This window comes from Gossypium hirsutum, chromosome A10 (assembly GCF_007990345.1).
Source record: "Gossypium hirsutum isolate 1008001.06 chromosome A10, Gossypium_hirsutum_v2.1, whole genome shotgun sequence".
Classification (NCBI taxonomy): domain Eukaryota; kingdom Viridiplantae; phylum Streptophyta; class Magnoliopsida; order Malvales; family Malvaceae; genus Gossypium; species Gossypium hirsutum.
Window position 1 is genome coordinate 64,226,591 of NC_053433.1, and position 20,927 is coordinate 64,247,517.

Below are 20,927 nucleotides of genomic sequence, written 5' to 3' on the forward strand. Positions count from 1 at the left end.
TTAATTTTAATGCGAATAAAAAAAATCAAAATTTAAAACAAACATATGAATATAAATTTAAATTTTACAAAAAGATATATCCAATTAACTATGGTGAATTGAGGCTTTTTTACCTTGATAATACCAAAAAAAATTAATTAAATATAAAAATGGTATCCAGATGGTATTATTTATCAAAATGGGATTAAATGAACAATGTCGATGGATGGTGCTTGAAGGGGTGGCAACACCACCTATTTTTTTCGGCCCAATCATGCCTCCACCATTAGTTCATAACATGTTTAAAAAAATTAATGGTGGAGGGACATTATACAGTGGCACTGGTATGAAGCAACTATAGTGGGCAAAATATAGGGCAAAATACAGGTAAAAAAGGATAGAGGTTGCTACTCTAGCTATAACAGCTCATTTTTCAGTGGTGTTAGGAACTGTAGTTTCAGGGCCACCAAATCCGACGAGTTAGTTTGTAAATATTATTATTTAATATTTATGAGTAAAATATTGTTTTAACAAAGATTTTTGATAAGATAATTTATGCTATTCGAATGATTAATTAAGTTCAAGTGGGAAGACCCTAAGGTCATGTGGTTCTAGAAAATGAGGTATCGGGACCTCGTTTCTATAAACAGAGCCATAAATATTTTTATAAATATTTACGGAGTGTCATTACGGTGGTATTAAAGTTTCATTGAAAAATTTTAACGTTTTAATAGTTAATTAATTAAAAAGGACTAAATTGTAAAAGATGTAAAATTTAATCACTATTTGATTTGAGTGATTAAATGGTTAATTGAATAAAGGAAAAGGGACTTAAATGGTAATTAAACCATGGTCAAAGTTTCCAGGCAGTGGTGTTATGATTGAATCCATTAGCATTTTTCTTTTAGTCCTAATTAGTTTAGGATTAAATTGTAAATAAGTTTATTTAGTTAGAATTTAATTAAATTGAAGGACCAATTGTGAAATTAAACCTTTATTTGATGGTAATTATTCCATATATTTATGTGATGGACAAATATGGACATGACTTTGGTGTTTTATTTATTTATTTAACTAAGGGCAAAATGGTAATTTGATAATTAAATTAAATTAAATGAAAATCAAAATGTTTTACATTCATTTTGGTGTCTTCTACTTCACGAATGAAAAAGAAGAAAGAAACCATGGAAGCTTCAAGTTTTGGCCATTCTTTTGATGGTACATGTAAGTTCAATTTAGCCCCATTTCAATAATTTTTATATTTTTGAGATCACTGCAACTAGGTCCAGCTAGCCCGTTCCTTCGATTTTGAAACTGTTAAAGATTGTGAATGTTTTCATTAATGAATCTATATGATTTTAGTTATTAAATGATGAATTTGAGATGTTGGGTGATATTAAAAAGTATTTTGTTAAGTAATTTTGATAGATTTTTCGATTAGGGCCTAAATTGTTGAAATAGTAAAAATACAAGGTTTTTTTTGTGAAATTATTGCAAAAATGGGCTGTAATGAATGCCATGAATATTCAGCTAGCATGGGTTTGCATTAAAAATGGTTAATTTGCATGTTTTAGGTTTAGGAACTAAATTGAATAAAAGTAAAATGTTAGGGCAATTTTGTAAAATTGTAAAAATACTAAGTTTCATAAAATAATTTTTTTATTGTCCAAATTAATAAATTGAATGAAATTATTAGTTTAGATCAAGGTCGAGTAGAAAATCGAGGAGAATAAAAAATTACCAAAATGCCCCTGTACTTTGACATTTTTGCAATTTAGTCAAGTAAGTTCGTACGGTTAGAATTTAACATCAATATGAATTTTTTAGTAGATTAACATGGAAAAACTTGTATATTTTTTTATTTTTTGATAATTAATGGTAATTTGAGATATAATATTGAATTTGATTTCTCAGATTTGATTGAACACGGGACAGAGTATAGTCATGATTTGGTGTGTTAGAGGGATTGGCTCTTGTGAGCATCTAGTGTGTTTGGTTGGACTGACAATGTACTCATATCCGTAAGTCGTTCTTTGTATGGAGAATCTCGGGAAGGTAAATTGTTTAATGAATTTGAAAGATTTGTTATTTATTGAATATTGACTTGAACATAAATGAAAATTAGATATGTCGTGATTAACTGAGATACATGAGTTATGTACTCATGAATTGAGTATTGAATGGCTAATGCCAATGTATAAAAATTGTGGTTTGATATGTGAATAGCTATTTATATAGCAATTGTGTGAATTGGGACATTGTTAATCAAATAAAAGATGTTAGCATGTGCAATTTGAGTGTAGTACGAAATGATGTTGAAATGATGTGCTAATATGTATGAATTCAAAAGGTTGACATATGATAGTTATGATATTAGTAATTAATATGTGTTTATATTTCAATTGTAAGTTTGTATTTCTATAATCTGAACCTAGTTACTAATTGTTGTATTTTGATTTAATGCATATGGTAAGTGGTTGATGTGAGTATTTGGCACTTTGTTATTGAATTAAATTAAAGTTGACTGAAATGGATTGAATTGGTATATATATTATGAATGTATTGATTATTTGAATTGAAATGAATATATATGTGTAAATGTGATAATGTGCAAATATGATAATTGGATATTGGTTGTATTTTGAATTGGAGTCTTATTAACTGTATCAGGCTAAGTCGAATATAGATGGCATACCATAGGTTAGGGAGAGTTCAGGGATTTCTTCGACTTTGAGTCGATGAGGCACCGGGTGCCAATTACTTCAGTTTAACCAATGAAACACTAGGTGTCAAATTTATAAGTGCTGGGCGCAGTTAATACTTTGGATTTATCCAATAAGGCACTGGGTGCCAAACTGGTGTGTTAGTTGGATCCGTGTATCCGTCCGAGTCCGAGTCGTGTTAATAGGGGTAATTAAATAAAACAGTACTATGATTGATATTGGATGATATTGTATGAGAATTGAAAATGTAATAATAATTTGAAACATGAAAATGAGTTATATACATAAATGCACTAACTTGTGTATTGATGATAGTGATTAGGCTTATGTCAAGCTTAAGATTATGATTGATGTATATGCTTATGTCTGGAATTATATAAATGAAACGGTAAGTTCATAATTGAAATGTGATATGATGAAAAAGGGATTGATGAGTTGAATAATGTACTTATGTATAAGAAATTACGTATGTTATGGTTGAACTTACCTATGTTATGAATAAATATATTAATTAGTTAATTGATGTTGTTAAGTTAAGTTTATGTTTAGTAAATGAAATGGAAAGTAAGTAAAGGAAGTTATTAGTAGTTTTATGAAAATGTTAATGATGATGTAAAACGTTTTATAAAATCTTATTATATTAGGAATGAACAGATATATGATGTTGATAGACTTACTCATTTATGAGTTAGTGGTTATGTAGTTGATAAATCTTGAGGCATTGGTATAGCTTTATATTTATCATATAAAGTTTATTATTGAATTGGAATATTATGTTTAAAGTTTGTATGAGCTTACTAAGCATTCATTGCTTACGTAGTTGTTTATCACTTACTTTATAGATTATCGGAAGCTCGATCGAGTTGGAAGCTCGTCGTATATCTTATCACCCTATCCAACGATTATATCAATAGATTTTGATATATTGGTTAAGGTTATAATGGCAAGTATAGGTGGATTATGTCTAATGTTTAATTAATGAGTTTGGTATATATATATGTCATTTTGGTTGATAATTATGGTATGAAATGTTGCCTTGAATTTGAGGTACTTAAGGTACTATTGATATCTTGTTGGTTATGGTTAATACGGTCAATTTGATGTATGTTTAAAATAACCAAAGTTGGTATATGTTGTATTGATCTCAATATGGCCAATACATGGTATGTTTTGGAAAAGTCTTGAATAGATGTGCATGATTGAAATATGGTGTGCCTAATATGATAAGGTTGGTATGTGTCAATTGTGTTATGTATTGGTATGGAAACAAGTCAGTTGGTAAATGGTATAAATGTGGTCAAATGTAGTGAGATTATTTTTGATATAGCATGGAAATAGTATTGAGATTAATTAGATATGTATGGTTAAGGTTTGAACAAATGTGCCCATGTATATATATAAGTTGATGCTAGATGATTGAGGTGCCTTTTGGCATATTGGTTCTATGAACATTTGGTATTGAGATTAGTACAACCGAGTTATTCTCCCTAGGGTGCACCAGTATTGTTCATGAAAAAGAAATATGGCATGATATGAATGTGTATCGACTATAGACAGTTGAATAAAGTGAATATAAAGAACAAATACCCTTTACCGCGGATTGACGATTTATTTGATTAGTTGAAAGGGGCTACAGTATTTTCAAAGATTGATCTGAGATCAAGTTACTATTAGCTATAAGTCAAAGACTCGGATGTGCCGAAAATTGCATTCAGAACGAGGTATGGACATTATGAATTTCTTGTTATGCCTTTCGGTTTAACTAATGCTCCTACCATTTTTATGGACTTGATGAACCAGATATTCAGACCGTATTTAGATAGATTTGTTGTTGTATTCTTTGATGATATTCTGATCTATTCACGAGAAGAATCTGAATATACCGAACACTTGAGAATTGTGTTGCAAACTCTACGTGATAAGCAGTTATTTGCAAAGTTTAGTAAGTGTGGGTTTTGGCTCAAAGAAGTTGGATTTCTGGGGCATATTGTTTTAGCTGACGGTATTAGAGTTGATTTGAGCAATATTTCTGCTATAGTTGATTGGAAACCTTCGAGAACGTATTTGAAGTCCATAGTTTTCTTGGCTTAGTGGGCTATTACCGAAGATTTGTGAAAGGATTTCAATAATTGTGACACCAATGACACGACTGCTACAAAAAGATGTAAAGTTCGAATGGTCAGAAAAATGTCAGTAGAGTTTCGAACAATTGAAATTATTGTTAACTGAAGCACCATTTTTGGCTCAACCGAAATCGGGAAAAGAATATGTGATTTATAGCGATGCATCATTAAATGGTCTGGGATGTGTTCTAATGCAAGAAGGAAAAGTTATAGCTTATGCTTATCGAAAATTGAAACCGTATGAAAAGAACTATCCGACGCATGATTTAGAGTTGGCTATGATTGTTTTTGCATTGAAGATTTGGAGACACTACTTATACGGTGAAAAATGCCACATTTATACAGATCACAAGAGCTTGAAATATTTGATGACACAGAAAGATTTGAATCTGCGAAAACGAAGATGGCTTGAGTTATTGAAAGATTATGACTTTGTGATTGATTATCACCCGAGAAAAGCTAATGTTGTTGCTGATGCCCTGAGTCAAAAGTCTTTGTTTGCATTACGAGCAATGAACACCCAGTTGATGGTTTGTGATGGTGCATCTATTTTAGTTGAATTAAAAGCTAAACCGGTATTTCTTCAACAAATTCATGAAGCTCAAAAAGATGACCGTGAATTGCAAGCTAAATGAATTCAATGTGAGTCTATTGCTGATTCAGAATTTCATATTGGAACTGATGATTGTTTAATGTTTCGAAATAGAATTTGTGTACCGAAAAATACAAAGCTTGTTCAGAAAATTCTGTGTGAAGCACATAGTAGTCGTTTCTTAGTTCATCCAGGTAGTACCAAGATGTATAATAATCTAAAACAGCTGTACTGGTGGTTGGGTATGAAACAGGATATATCAGAGTTTGTATCGAAATGTTTGATATGTAAGTAAGTCAAAGCTGAACATCAAGTGCCATTGGGTTTACTACAACATTTATTGATTCTTGAGTGGAAATGGGATAAAGTTACAATGGATTTTGTTTCGGGATTGCCTCTAACTCTGAAAAACAAATATGCTATCTGGGTTGTCGTTGATCGACTAATAATGTCTACTCATTTCATATCGATACGTATAGATTACTCACTTGACAAATTAGCTGAATTGTACATTTCTGAAGTTGTTCAGTTACACGGGGTGCCATTATCTATTATCTCTTATAGAGATCCGAGATTTACATCGCGATTCTGGAAGAAATTGCAAGAAACCTTAGGTACAAAATTGAATTTCAGTACTACTTTTCATCCTCAAACTGATGGTCAAACCAAGAGAGTTATTCAGATTCTCGAAGATATGTTGAGATGTTGTATTTTAGAGTTTGAGGGCAGTTGGGAAAAATACTTATCGTTGATTGAATTTGCATACAACAACATTTTCCAAACGATTATAAAGATGGCACCGTACGAAGTTTTGTATGGTCGCAAATGTCAAACTCCTCTATACTGGACTGAATTGAGTGACAAAAAGATTCACGGAGTTGAATTAATCAGAGAAACTAAAGAAAAAGTGAAAATGATTCGGGATAGTTTAAAAGCAGCTTCTGATCGACAGAAATCCTACAAAGATTTGAAACATAGAGAAATTGAATTTCAAGTCGGGGATAGAGTTTTTTAAAGGTGTCACCATGGAAAAAGATTCTTGATTCGACAGTAAAGGAAAGTTAAGTCTGCGGTTCATCGGGCCGTATGAGATTATCGAGAGAATAGGCTATAGCATATCGACTTGCTTTACCATCAGAACTTGAGAAGATCCATAATATTTTTAATGTTTCTACGCTACGTCGTTACAGATCAGATCTGTTACATGTGATCTCTTCGATAGATGTTGAATTTCAACCCAATATGTCGTATAATGAAGTACCAATCAGCATTTTGGCTTGTGAAATCAAAGAGTTGAGAAATAAGTGCATAGCTTTGGTAAAGGTTCTTTGGCATAAACATAGGATCGAGGAAGCTACGTGGGAACCCGAGAAAGCTATAAGAAAATAGTACCCTAACCTTTTCATCAGTAAGATTTTCGGGGATGAAAATCCTTTAGGGGGAGAGTTGTTGTAACACCTCACACCCATGCCCCATGCCGGGTCAAAATATGAGGCATTACCTAACTTAATCTTATGCATATAGACATTTTCATAACACCAAAACATGGTCAAACTAAAACTTTTTCAATTTTATTTATAAACTACTTAATAAAAGCCTACTAAGCCCAAAACATCTATTGGAACCCATTCGAAAACAATCCGAGTCCTTTAAAGAACTCTGAAAATAACTCTTAACACAGGAGCACACGCCGTGTGGGAGGGGCAACACGCTCGTGTGAAATTTCAACATGGTCGTGCTATTGGCCCGTGTGGCTCAAACGGCCTAAGCAATATGGGGACACGCCCGTGTCCTATACCCATGTGGAATTAATTCTAAATGCACACTTATAGGGGTTTTCACACGGCCAGGAACACACTAGTGTCTCTGGCCCGTGTCCTTCACACGGCCGTGACACGCCCTTGTCCTTACCTGTGTGCAAAAACTTAGACATTCTGTTTCTGACATCAGCAATCCACAGGGCTAAGGCACAAGCCCGTGTGCTAGGCCATGCCCTTCACACGGCTGAGACACACGGCCGTGTCTCTGCCTGTGTGTTTACTACCATGCATACTGACTTACAATTCTTACGTGCAGGGGACACACGGCCATATCACACACCCATGTGGTGAACCGTGTGTCATGCACGGTCTAGACACACGCCCGTATGCCTACCCATGTGGAAAAAATAGGCTATTTACCAAGCTTTTTGTCACCCTTACTTATGTAACCTGAACAAATATCACTCTATACTAACATAAGGGCACATCACATAGCCAAAATAACAACAATGGACAACATTTCATTTATGCAATTTACTCATCCATGAAAATATCATCTTCTATTTATAAATCAAAATGAGTATTGACCATCATCTATAGCCTTATACAAAATAAGTATCATATTCATCATATGAGCCAACACATTATGGCTAACTAACAAAACACTAAACAAAGACTCTAGTCCCTATACATGCCAGAAAACAAAACAATGAAACTAGCTATACCAAGGTCTTGAGTGATAGTGTGATCGAAGCTTTTGATGTCACTGAATCCCAGATGCTAGCTTGGCAGCACTATGAGGAAAGAAAAGAAAGGAAGGTAAGCATGGGAGCTTAGTAAGTACATATATTCAAATAAAGTGTAATTATAAGAAAATCATATTCATCCAACGGTAGCTTGTCATGCCTAAAAGATATAAATCACTTAATGTCTCTATCTTACTCTTCTTTTCATTCATGTATACTTAATACACCTAGTTCTTTACTCAGACCCTAACCATGAGTTCGGCATACATACCTCATCACAGTATTCACTAACTAAATCTTCGGGTTTCCCGTTGAACTCTCGAAATACATATGGATAAGCGAGGAATTTGTGTCTAAATTCCATACAAGAAATCAGGGCTACCTCATGCTATGAAACGCTCACATTTGACCTACTTATAGGTCTTTTTATCAAGTCAGGACCCGGACCCCATAGCTATTATGTAACGTATGCTTATTGAGCCACTCACTGGTCTGTACACGAAGTCAGTAACGGGACCCAAGTTACCTATAGCATTTATCTCATGAACTCAGACTCAACTCATGAGTTTAGAACACATAATTTTCATAACATGCCCCTTCGTATCCTATGCTATGTCTAAGGTTCAACGAGGCTCATATCTAATCGAATAGTATCGCATTTGCTCACATTGCAATTTACTCGCATAACATGTCTTTTAAACATTCATGGAAACAATTATAATTTAGATACATAACAACAATAAGCTGATTACATATGTATATTACTAAAATATATCAAAGTAAGCTTCAATAACACATTATTTACATATGTACTTGCCTCGATACAAAATGATGAAGACGAGCATAATCCTCGTAAACTTTGTTCTTACCCTGATCAAGACCCGAATCACGTTTCTCTTGATCTAAATTAATAAGATTCATTTATTTCATCAGCATATCAATTTAGACGCCCGAAAGTTCATAATTGGGCAAAATAGTGACTTTCACAAATGACCATTTTACCCCTATGCTCGAAAATCAATTTTTATCAAATTTCTTCATATTATAAGCCTAGCTGATTACTTTTTATACTAGAAGCAATCCAAAATTTCCATTATTTCTCACATTTATCAACAAATTTCCAACTTGTGCAAAATAGTCCCTATTAGGGTTTTCATGAAAAATCCTTTCATAAAAGTTGTTTATTACACATATTATAATCATATTATTCCATAAAATTTCAAAAAAATACACATATGATTTCATGGCTAAACCTTAATCCCTCAACCATTTTGCAAAATAATCCCTTCATAGAAAGCTTATGTTACAAGGAGTCCAAAAATACAAAAATCATCAATAATAACCTTATAAATGACTTACTTGTGAGAGATGTTAATGTCTGATATTTTGAGCTCTCAAAACCCCCCTTTTGAAGATTAAAATTGGTTGAAGAAGAAGAAATAAAAAGATGAAGCCTTTTTTTATTTAAAACTAGTCAAAATTGGTGACCAAAACACCACCTAATTTTGACTTTCCCATCAATTTGTCCCCTCTATGGCCGGCCACCCTATTCTATAAAGGTCTAAATGCTCTTTAAGGCCCCAAATTTAGGTTCTTTAGCTAATTAACACTCTTATCTAACAAAATAGGACTTTTGCACTTTAAGCGATTTAGTCCTTTTTCACAATTAGGCAAGCAATCGCTAAAATTAATTCACCAAAATTTTCATGTACTTATCTAATCATGATAAAATGCATAAAATGATATTTAAAATAATTTCCTCGACCTCAGTTCAGTGGTTCCAAAATCACTATTCTGACTAGCCCCAAAATCGGGCTGTTACAATTGTAACAGCCCATTTTTAGGTTAAATCGGAACAATGGTTACGGGAACACAAATCCAAAGTCAAAATATTTATTTTATTATTTTAATAAGTTTTACAGAATGATAAAATTATTATGTGAAAGTTTCGTAAAGGAATTTTACTGTTTAAATGCTTAATTCTGTAAAAAAGACTAAATCGCGTAAAGTGTAAAACTTATGTTCTATTACCTAAAGGTGTCAAATAGTTATAGAACATTAAAGTAAAGGTCCTTAAGTTATAAGTGATAAATAGCCCAATTGTGGTTAGTGGATGATGATAGCATGGAAATGGTGTAATTTTGAATTATTTTTAAGGTTAAAATGGTAAATGGTTAATTAAGGTTAATTATAATAAAACAAAACAAAATTTTCTTCTCCATTCATCATCATTAACTGAAAATTAGGGTGAATGAGCACCATTTTTGCTTCCTTCATTCGGCCAAGCTTGAGTGAGCAATTAAGTTACAGTTTTTGATCTGTTTTTAATGATTTTTACGTTTTTGAGCTTGTTGCAGCTTAATCTAGCTAGCCCGTACCTTCGTTTTTGAAATTGTTATAGATTTTGAAAGATGCAATTGTTGAATGCTTGAGTTCTTAAATGTTTATTGATAGATTATAAAGGTTTAATGATAGATATACAAGTTTTACAAAGTGATTTTTGACAAAAATGTCAAATAGGGATTAAATTGTGAAAATGTAAATGTGGTAGTTAAAAGTGTGAAATAATGAAAGATTTGGGTTGCTAGTAGCATATAATAAATTCGGCTATCATGAGTTATGGCCTAATTATGTAATTTTGCATTTTTATGTGTTAAGGACTAAATTGCAAAGTAGTCAAAGGTTTAGGGGTAAATTTGTAATTTAGCCAAAATGAATGTTTTAGGCTAAATTGAATTGAATGAAAGTTTGAATGAGTTAATTTGATATCATATAGATCAAGATAAGCAAATACCAGAACTAGATCGGGGAAAAAGAAAGGTTGGCGAATAGACAATAGTTTTCATACGAGCAACTCAAGGTAAGTTCGTATAATTAAAATAAAACTTTTCTATACTTGTAATTATTGAAATAAATGTGTATAATTGAAATATTTGAAGTATAAATGCCTTATTGATATATATTGTATTTGTTATTGAGCCCCGTTTGAACTGTATAGATTCATTGGATTCGAGTGACATGTTATTGGGATTACCATTTTGGTTGAGCTACTGCATTTGTTACGGACACACCACAACTCGTATGAGCTTATTGATATATCAGCTCGTAAGAGCTTACTGTTTTTAGCTCATTAGAGCTTACCGTTTTAGCTCGTATGAGCTTACTGTTCAGCTCAATAGAGCTTACTGTTCACCTGGATAGAGCTTACCGTTTCAGCTCAAATGAGCTTACTATTCATCAGCTTAGGAGCAGCTTACCTATCATAGCTCGAAAGAGCATATATGATAATGAATTGATGGATTACTAACATTATTCACTCGAGTATCCTTTGAATTTCTAATAGGTTCAACTGGCACAAATAATATTATACGGATGAGTTAAGGTTTATAAATGTTACTAATGTTATACATGATATATGAATTTAGAATTATGATAAACATTGTATTAATGGATGGTTTCATGTATTTTTACAATGACTAACATGTCATGAGTACTTGTGATTAGGTGTTGATGAATCGAATTGGTTGCATTTTTAGTATTGCTTTGATTATGTATAATTGGTAAGTTAAATTCTGAATTATACGAGCTTACTAAGCTATAAAGTTTACTCTGTTTCTTTTTCTATGTTTTATATAGGTTTGTTAACTTGCTCGTTCCAGACAAGTCAGAGTTGCACATCATACTATCCAATTTTCGATTGGTACTTTTGAACTTGTGGATTTGTAAATATGGCATGTATAGGCTAGTTTAAAAGTTGATAGTTATATTACTTGATATCATGACTTTAGTGTATTTTTGTGTATAAGTAAGCCATGTAATTTGGCTTATTTTGACGTTATGTTTTGGTTGAATTGAAGTGCTCAATTATGGTGTGTTTTGGGCAATGAATGATTGAATGAGATTATGCAAGTAAAGTCCTAATATTTGTTTGTTAAATGAATGGATTATGCATGCTGTTAAATAGATATTTGGATATATAATTGGTAGGTTTTGATATGGCTTATAATGTGTATTGAAATGATTATTTTGGTTGCCTATTGAGCTGTAAAAATGTGGTCAATTATGCTTGTAAATGCTTGTGTTTTTAGGGTGGCAAAATAGCTTTGCATATAGCCTATTTTTGTCCACACGGACAGGGACACGGGCGTGTGTCTCAGCCGTGTGTGACACACGGTCATGTCGCACGGCCATATGTCCTCTGGTGTGAAAATGAAATTAAAGCCTATATGCTACACACAACCTCACACACGGGCATGTGATCGGCCGTGTGATACAAGTCAGTATACCCCCTAAATGGCACACGGCCTAGCACATGGGCGTGTGACTTGGCCGCGTTGCATAAGTCAGTATACCTTACAGTTTTGGCACGGCCTGATACATGGGCGTGTGTGGCCATTTTGAAGGGCACACAGGCTAGACACACGGGTGTGTGGTTGGCCGTATGACCCAAGTCAGTATACTTTCCAGTTTTTACATGGCCTGACACATAGGCGTGTCCATGGTCGTGTGATAGAAGTCAGTATGTATGCCCTGTTTTCACACAGTCTAAGACACGGGCGTGTCTACTAGCCGTGTGAGGCACACGGCCTATTCACATGGGCATGTGATACTTAAAATGTTGAAATTTTTCTAAGTTTCTAAAAGTTTAATATATTACCGATTTAGTCTCAAATGCATGATTAAAGCTTTGTATGCTTGATTTAAGTACATATTGAATGTGAATGAATGTTATTGACTTTAATAAGATGTTTTTGGATAAATTATTATTTTGATTTGAGTTACAAGTCTGGTAATACCTCTTAACCTATTCCAGCGACGATTATGGGTTAGGGGTGTTACGTAAGGAGTTGTTCGTGGGCCAAAAATTCACGACCAAGGAAGATTGAGTATTTATCATTAAGCGGTATAACATGAATGTGTCAATTGACTACAAAGTCAACGTGTCTAAGCCCACATTGTATATTGGGGAATGTTAAAGGTCGATAGAAGAGCGCAATTGGCGAGTACAAGCTGCATTTATCTAAAGGTCACAAATGTGGGAGATCCGAAAATTTTTTAGACCTCACACATGCACTTCTACATGTATGACTCAAGATCACCATAAACTTGATGCTAAAACCATATGTAACTACATCATACTAATGGTGAAGGACATGCAGACCAAACCTGTTTCGGTGCTGATTGTTGAAATACAAGAACGATTCCAGTACCGAGTGTCATATCTAAAAGCGTAGATAGTTGAACAGATGACTATGGAGAAATTGTACAGAGGTTGGGATGTGTCGTACAATAAACTACAATGGTGGATGGTGGTTATGCGAGAGTACGTGCCAAGGACTGTCATTGAGTTGCAAACAGATCTTATTATGACCCAGATGACCAATTACAACCGAGAAGAAAAACTATCCACCGATGTTTTAGACATTTGATCCATGCGTGCAAACCTTTCCCCATTGTAAACCACTTGTGCAAGTTGATGGAACCCGGTTATACAGAAAATATATGCAGATTCTACTTATTGTAGTTGCTCAAGACGAGAATCAGAACTTGCTCCCTATAGCGTTTGCCATTATGGAGTCCGAGAACATGGAATCATGGGAATTCTTCCTAACGAACTTATAGACATACGTTGTTAGAGATGACAATATTTGTATCATATTCAGTTGATCAAAAGGACTAATTATTGTTATTAGGCATTCAGGTGTTCTGTGGAAATTTGTTTACTGCATCTTTTACATCGCCTCTAACTTCCACCGAGACTACAAGAATGCAACTAGCGGAAACAAGTCATGAGCATTGGTAAATTTCAGTTTCAACATATTTTCTAAATGTTTTTTAATATTTCCACAAATTAATTCAAAAAGGTAATGTATCTTTTTGGAATACATATATAGCGTACAAGTTAGAACAACACCGCTTCAAGCAAAGGCTAACCAGGCTTGAGGTTGATATTCACGGTGAAATGAATACTTCTTTTCAAGAGTGGTTGGGTACCATGGAGCCGTGACAATGGGCTCAAATTTTCGATAATGGGTCTCGATATGGTCATATGACCACCAACCTGGCAAAGGCGGTTAACTCCGTCTTGAAGCGAACACGACATCTTCCAATTTCATTTATTATTTTAGTTATGTTCTGCAAGCTAGCAACATTAATGCTAAGAATGGGGTTGAAACAAGTAAACCATATGGAGACGAGACACGTATTTGTTGAGGAGGTCAAGAAGGCAATGGATGTGAACCATCAAAGAGCAAGATCGATGAATGTAGAAATATATTCTCGACAGTTAGAAACTTTTCAAGTTATGAAGTTCATTAGTCGTCAACCCGATATCCCACTTAGGTTTTACCGAATTGATTTTCAAAATAGATGGTGTGATTGCTTGGAAGTTCCAAACACTTTATTACCATTGTATGTATGTCATTGTAGCTTGTACTCGCACTTCAATCAATGTTGAACAATATATCAATGAGGTGTACACTCTATAATGCACATTGCGTATTTTGGGAAACAAGTTCCTCATCTTGCTTGATTTGTCTACATGGGAATTGCCTCTGCCGACTTTCGAGTTTGTCCTAGACAAGGGGTTATGTAAAAAGCTGAAAGGTCTCCTATAGGTCACCAGGATCCATGGTGAAATGGACATGAGGGAGAAACCTGACCCCAAATTTTGTGGTCTGTACAGAATAGCTGGTCATAATCGGACTAAATGCCTGCATCGAACCTACCATATTGGACAATCATCTCAATCGAGTGGAATATGAATTATTGTACTCCAAGTTCAAAATTTTATTAATTTTTTTATTCTGATAGAATTTGAATATTTATATTTTAGGAACAATGCAACTATATTACATTTTAAACAAAACTTTGACATTATATTGTTTTCAAAAAAGTCAAAAGTTTAATAAAAAATTAAGTCAAAAGTTGTGTTTTGAAATTAATCCTTGTTGAATGAATAGTGTTTATTAATTATATGCTTCCATTTCATAATCATTAAAAATTAAAAAAAAGATTTAAACAATAAATTAAAAACTAAACTTGTTAGAACAATTTTTTATTAAAAAATAAAATTCTTGATGTAATGCTTAAATTTTATCACTTATTTGCAAGTGGGAAGACATGTGTTTGGTGACTAACTGATTCCAAATACGGTATCTTGTATAGCACCCAAGACTGCAACAATATCAGGAACCCGCTTATGGTACGGTGTTTTGTCACACAAAAAAGCTCATGATACAATGTTGTTAATATTGCTAAGCCCCAACTATACAAACGTGCAGCTGTCAAATCAAATAACAGGGGCAAGTATATCAAGTAGACCTTGTTATTATTTGCATCTGGTATGAGAACACCTCCTATCAGATGCATTATATATGCTCAAGCAGTACACATCATCTTCCGCTCAGTGATAGTATTCGATAAATTTTTAAAATTTTTCTTCAATTATGAAAATATCAAACTCGTAAATTTATCTCCACCATCATCGAGTGAGCGTTTTAGTAAGTGCTAGCAAAGCGTCGTAGGTTCAGACACTGTACTTACACCTGTGACTGCACTATTGTCGATTGGGTGCCCAAGTTGTAGTGTAACATCTTTTAGAGTGATGGTACACTGCCCACACAACAAATGAAATGTGTGGGTCTCTAGACACCACGCTCGACCAAAAAGGATATCAAGCCTCACCTCAAATCGAACATGCGAATCAATGTCATTGATCCGAATCCGAATGCCTCCAATTATGGCATAAAATGTTCATTTGGCCGATTGCCTGGACCGTTGACACGAGCCCCTAATACACAATACTGACCCTGACCATATTTAATTACCATATTAATTAATATATCCCAATTAAATAAAAAATGACGTGGAACTTTATAAGAGGACTCGTGAATATCAAATAACAATATTATTACCAACACACTAATCATATTTGCTATGTGATCATTTTTTGTAATCAAAGAACCCATTTGGATATTTGCAGTTTAAAAAAAAAACCTTAATCATTACCTGAACAAATAAACCATATACAAATAATGAAAATGTACTTTTTTTTAAATGAAAACTTAAAGTTTAAACATTTTCACTCATTAACAAAATGCATAAGTATAATACAAAAACATGCAAATCACAATAAAAAAATCACAATAATATATACAAAAGCATGCAAAACACAATAATATCACTTCAACTTTTTTTATTCCTACAAATACCAAAAACTACTAAACTGTTTTATTCACAAAAAAAGAAAACATTATCATTAGAAAAATAAAATTATTATTTTATTATACATACAAAAAATTCAACATGTAATCTCTAAATCATTCAAATAAGACAAAAAATATTTAACATGTAAAAATTTAATGTTAAAAATCTCAAAAAAAATTATAATTACATGACAAGCTTGGAAAATTAGAAAAGAATTTTTAATATTAACTAAGTAAAAAACAAACAAATGCATAATAATTACAAATAAAAATTAGAAAACATCACATTGTTTTTGCCATACCATTTCAATATATAATAATTTTCTTTATACTAGTTAAGTAAATAACAAACAAACAAAAAATATTTAAAAAATACAACATACCTAGTGATTCCTTTCTTCTCAACACAAAATTTACAAAACCAAACTGTCAAACTTTTTCTTTTCAACACAAGGGGACCATCTATAGGCTTAGATATATATGCCTTAAGGGGGGGGGAGGGGTGGGATGAGGAAATGGACAATTGTTTTGGAGATGAGAAGAAGAAACACTCCGTGATCGTCCGGTCATGTCCGCCACAAACGATTAGACTGCCAACAATGGCACCACCTGGCAACAGCCCTCCTCCCCTAAAATAAAAATTTTCAGCCTATATATGACCTATATTGTGCCCAAATTTTTTTCAACCCATATACTAGTGTTGTCATATTCCTACCCTCCACCATTTAAATATGTTTTTTTAATCCAATTATGACCCGATGATGAGTGACTGTTGGTGAGAAAAAAATGATGGTGTCGCCACTCATTTGGGCATCACCCTCAATAGTATTCATTTCATCTTATTTTAGTAAATAATATTAATGAATACTCTTTTGATATTTAACTAGTTTTTTGGTATTATCATAATAAAAAAAGGCATGAATCGATTCAATAAATTTGTTTTGCTAAATCAAATAAATTATTAAAAAATAAAAATAAAAATAAAAGAATTCACAACTTTTGAATTAACTATTTTTAGTCTAATTTAATTTATTGCTACTGATTTTCGAATCACTCAGATACCTGTTTTCGAGCTGATACTCCAATTTGTTGTCGATATAATCCGTAGAATTCGAAATCCATTTAAAATAGTGAATGCATCTGGGAAGCAACTTTTTATCAAGCAGTCATACAGCAAATAAATTAAGGATTCTTGTTTTCTATTCTACAGTTCTCCCTTCTTCAGAGCTAAATTGCGAATCACATTCACAAAAATCCCATTTTTAAAGAAAAAAATACCTTTTCTTCAACTCTTTACAAAAAAGACTAACTTGGCTACTTCTCCTACAGTTTTTTATTCTCTTTATTTTCTTTTATGAACACTTTTTACTTGGGGTGGGGGTATTCTTGAAAGGTGGGGTTTTGTTTACTTTGTTATTTAGCTATTCTTTTCTTTGATTCTTGACCCATCATTTTTTCTTAACTTCTTTACCAGATTCCCACCTGGTGTTTTGCTTTTTTTATTACTACTACTATTATTATTATTTTGTTTCCCACACAATCACATGCTTCTTCTTCTGTTTGTCTGATCTTTAGATTGGATCAGAAGGTTCATTTTTTCCCCACTTTGAAGAAGAATAAGAGAGAAGAGAAAGTGAGGGATCTTTTTGTGGGCTTAAATGTTGAGGGCTTGGACGAAAAGAAGAAAGCAAGCAAGAACCAGGTGAGTTTTTCTTTTTTCCTTCTTCCTATAAAATTTTCTGGTTTTCTTTTTTTGGGTCCATCAAAGAAAATTCTTTTTGTTTTCCCTTCTTGTTGCTGTTTTGATTGTTACAATAATTGTCAAATACTGTATTTTCATATGGATGGAATAATATTGAATCGGGTTTGATTTGTTTTTGTCCAACATTTGCAATGTACTATTCATTCTAATGAAAAGTTGTTGGTGTGTAGGGAGGAATAGTCCGCTTCTGCTGGTATTGTATTATTGGGGATTTTGAGTTAGCAGTTGAATCACCTAGTGCTTAATGATCGAAATCGGTTTTCATTGGAAAAAAAACAGTTGATAGCATATTTTTCAACTCCTGAGGCATGGCGGCTATTGATGTTTCAAAGTATGCACATAGTGCTGTGCACAAGGCCGTGGCAATGAGAGATTACGCCGGGCTCAGGAGGATACTCGCCACTCTACCACGGGTTAGTAACCCGACTGAGATTCAGACAGAAGCAGCCTCATTGGCTGAGGAAGAGAAGGCCGATGCGATCGTTGTCGTGATTGATAGGCGGGATGTTCCTAACCGGGATACACCTCTTCACTTGGCTATTAAGCTTGGTGATGAAACTGCAACCGAAATGCTTATGGTTGCTGGTGCTGATTGGAGCTTGCAAAATGAACAAGGATGGAGTGCACTCCAAGAAGCCATTTGTAATAAGGAAGAAGCAATTTCTATGATTATTGTTCGGCATTACCAGCAATTGGCATGGGCAAAATGGTGTAGAAGGTTGCCTCTCTTGGTGGGAACTACGCGAAGGATGAGAGATTTTTACATGGAAATCACATTCCATTTTGAGAGTTCTGTGATTCCTTTCATTTCCAGAATTGCTCCATCAGACACATATAAAATTTGGAAGAGAGGAGCAAATTTGAGAGCTGATATGACTTTGGCTGGATTTGATGGGTTCCGAATTCAGCGGTCAGATCAAAGTATTCTTTTCCTTGGTGACGGTTCTGAGGATGGGAAGGTCCCTCCTGGTTCACTTTGTATGATTACGCATAAGGATAAAGAGGTGATAAATGCTTTGGACGGTGCTGGTTCTCAAGCAACTGAAGAAGAGGTTCGACAAGAAGTGCTTGCAATGTCTCAGACTAATATATTCAGGCCCGGGATAGATGTAACACAGGCGGTTCTTTTGCCACAATTGACATGGAGGCGACAAGAGAAAACAGAAATGGTAGGTGCCTGGAAGGCTAAGGTGTATGATATGCACAATGTTGTTGTAAGCATCAAATCTAGGACGGTGCCTGGGGCCATGACAGATGATGAATTCCTTGCAGCTTCCAATGGAAATGAAGCAGAGAGCGAAGAGCTTGATGAGATATTGACGGAAGATGAAAGGAGGCAACTCGAACTTGCTCGTAAGTTGGATTCTTCAGAAATATCCAATGAGAATGGTGCTGGCATTATTGGGCATCGACATAGTTGTTATGAGCCAAGGAAAATTTCTATCAAGGAGTCCAATGGTTATAAAAATGGAGAGACTAAGCAGGAAAAGAAAGGATGGTTTGGCAGATGGAGGAAACGGGAGCCAAAGCAAGAGGCGCAGAAGAAGATTGTACCACCAAGGAGTTCTCTGTGTGTAGATGAAAAGGTGAGTGACTTGCTGGGAGACTCTCCATCCGATAGTCATATCAAACCTGGTAGACATTCTGTGGAGATTGCAGCAAGGCACGATCATCAGAGGATAAAAGATTCGAAGATGTCTATTTCCATGAATTCGGAGATTGGTAATTGGCACAAGAATGGCGGCTGCGAGAATGAATATAAGAAAGGATTGAGGCCTATTCTTTGGCTTTCTCCAAACTTCTCATTGCAAACTGAAGAACTTCTGCCATTGCTAGACATTCTCGCAAACAAGGTCAAGGCAATTCGTCGATTAAGAGAACTGCTGACTACAAAGCTTCCTGCGGGAACCTTCCCTGTCAAGGTATTTTGTTCTTTTAACTATCCGATTGGATTGTATTATCATTGTTACTCCTTTTTGCAATTTGCATTTTGCTTGAACATTATTATTTTAACTTTTTACTAAGAAATACTCATGGTTGCACTTAGGTTGCTATTCCAGTGATTCCAACCATCAGAGTATTGGTTACTTTTACGAAGTTTGAAGAGCTACAGCCAGTGGACGAGTTCTCTACACCCCCTTCAAGCCCCACTACTGGCCGTGAAAGCCCTGCGGTGACACATTCCTCAGGCTCAACTTGGTTTCAGTGGATAAAGGCACCATATCACCGTCCTAGCTCATCGAATTATAGCTGCAATAAGATAGAAAATCTTCAAGATCCATTTGCAATTCCTCCAGATTACACTTGGATTACAGCTGAAGCAAAGAAAAAGAAGATGCGAGAGGAGCAAATTGAGAAAAAGTTAAAGAGTCAGAAACGATGAGGTCGGGCTAAGATCTGGTTGTAAAAAGAAAGAAGGGGTACCAAACAGGAGATAGTGTTTTAATTAATTCATAAAAGTTGTGTTTCTGTTAATGAAGAAAGGAAATAGAAAAATAGATGATTGGGGGCTGGTTTATATATGTAGTGGGAAAATTTGGCATATCATGTGATTCTTACAGCATTTTTACATGGCATTTGGGAGTGGGAGGTTACTGATTTACATTTTATACCTGTGACTAACTCTTGACAACATTTACTGACACAATTGGTAAAGTTTTTATTGCTGGCAGCAAATTCTATTTGTAACCATATAATTTAGATCATTTGCTGGGACTGCTCATGATGTTTTCTAGTTTTTATCTGTTTTTCTTTTTACAAGTAAAACTTGTTTTTATTTATTCTGTATTGGTTGGTTCCCCACAATGGACATGTTTATCTCTTTTCGATGATTCATGTTTGGATTTACAACTTTGTCTATTTATGCAGAAGAGGGCTTTCAACATTTTAATATTTATTCTTCCTTCTCAAGTTATTGAAGCTATTAACTAAGAAAAGACACAGTACTTCTGGAAAAAAATATAAATTAATTAAGAATCTATTTAAAATTGAATACAATAATATAAAAATGTTAAATATAAAATTGATATCCGAAT

General features: G+C 34.0%; 1 protein-coding gene across 2 annotated transcripts; it reads left to right on the top strand.

Annotated features, from left to right (window-relative positions):
* Positions 1 to 17,214: 17,214 nt before the first annotated feature.
* On the top strand, positions 17,215 to 20,727 carry LOC107897010 (ankyrin repeat domain-containing protein 13C). 2 transcript variants are annotated; one of them, XM_041079081.1, is made up of 4 exons: positions 17,215 to 17,523; positions 17,706 to 17,832; positions 18,063 to 19,814; positions 19,940 to 20,727. In XM_041079081.1, exons 3-4 carry the CDS (start codon positions 18,201 to 18,203, stop codon positions 20,273 to 20,275), a joined length of 1,950 nt encoding a protein of 649 aa, XP_040935015.1. In that variant the 5' UTR covers positions 17,215 to 17,523; positions 17,706 to 17,832; positions 18,063 to 18,200; the 3' UTR covers positions 20,276 to 20,727. The 2 variants fall into 2 exon arrangements, with proteins under 2 accessions (XP_040935015.1, XP_016677825.2); XM_016822336.2 differs by having other exon boundaries at positions 17,215 to 17,832.
* The last annotated feature ends 200 nt before the right edge of the window (positions 20,728 to 20,927 follow it).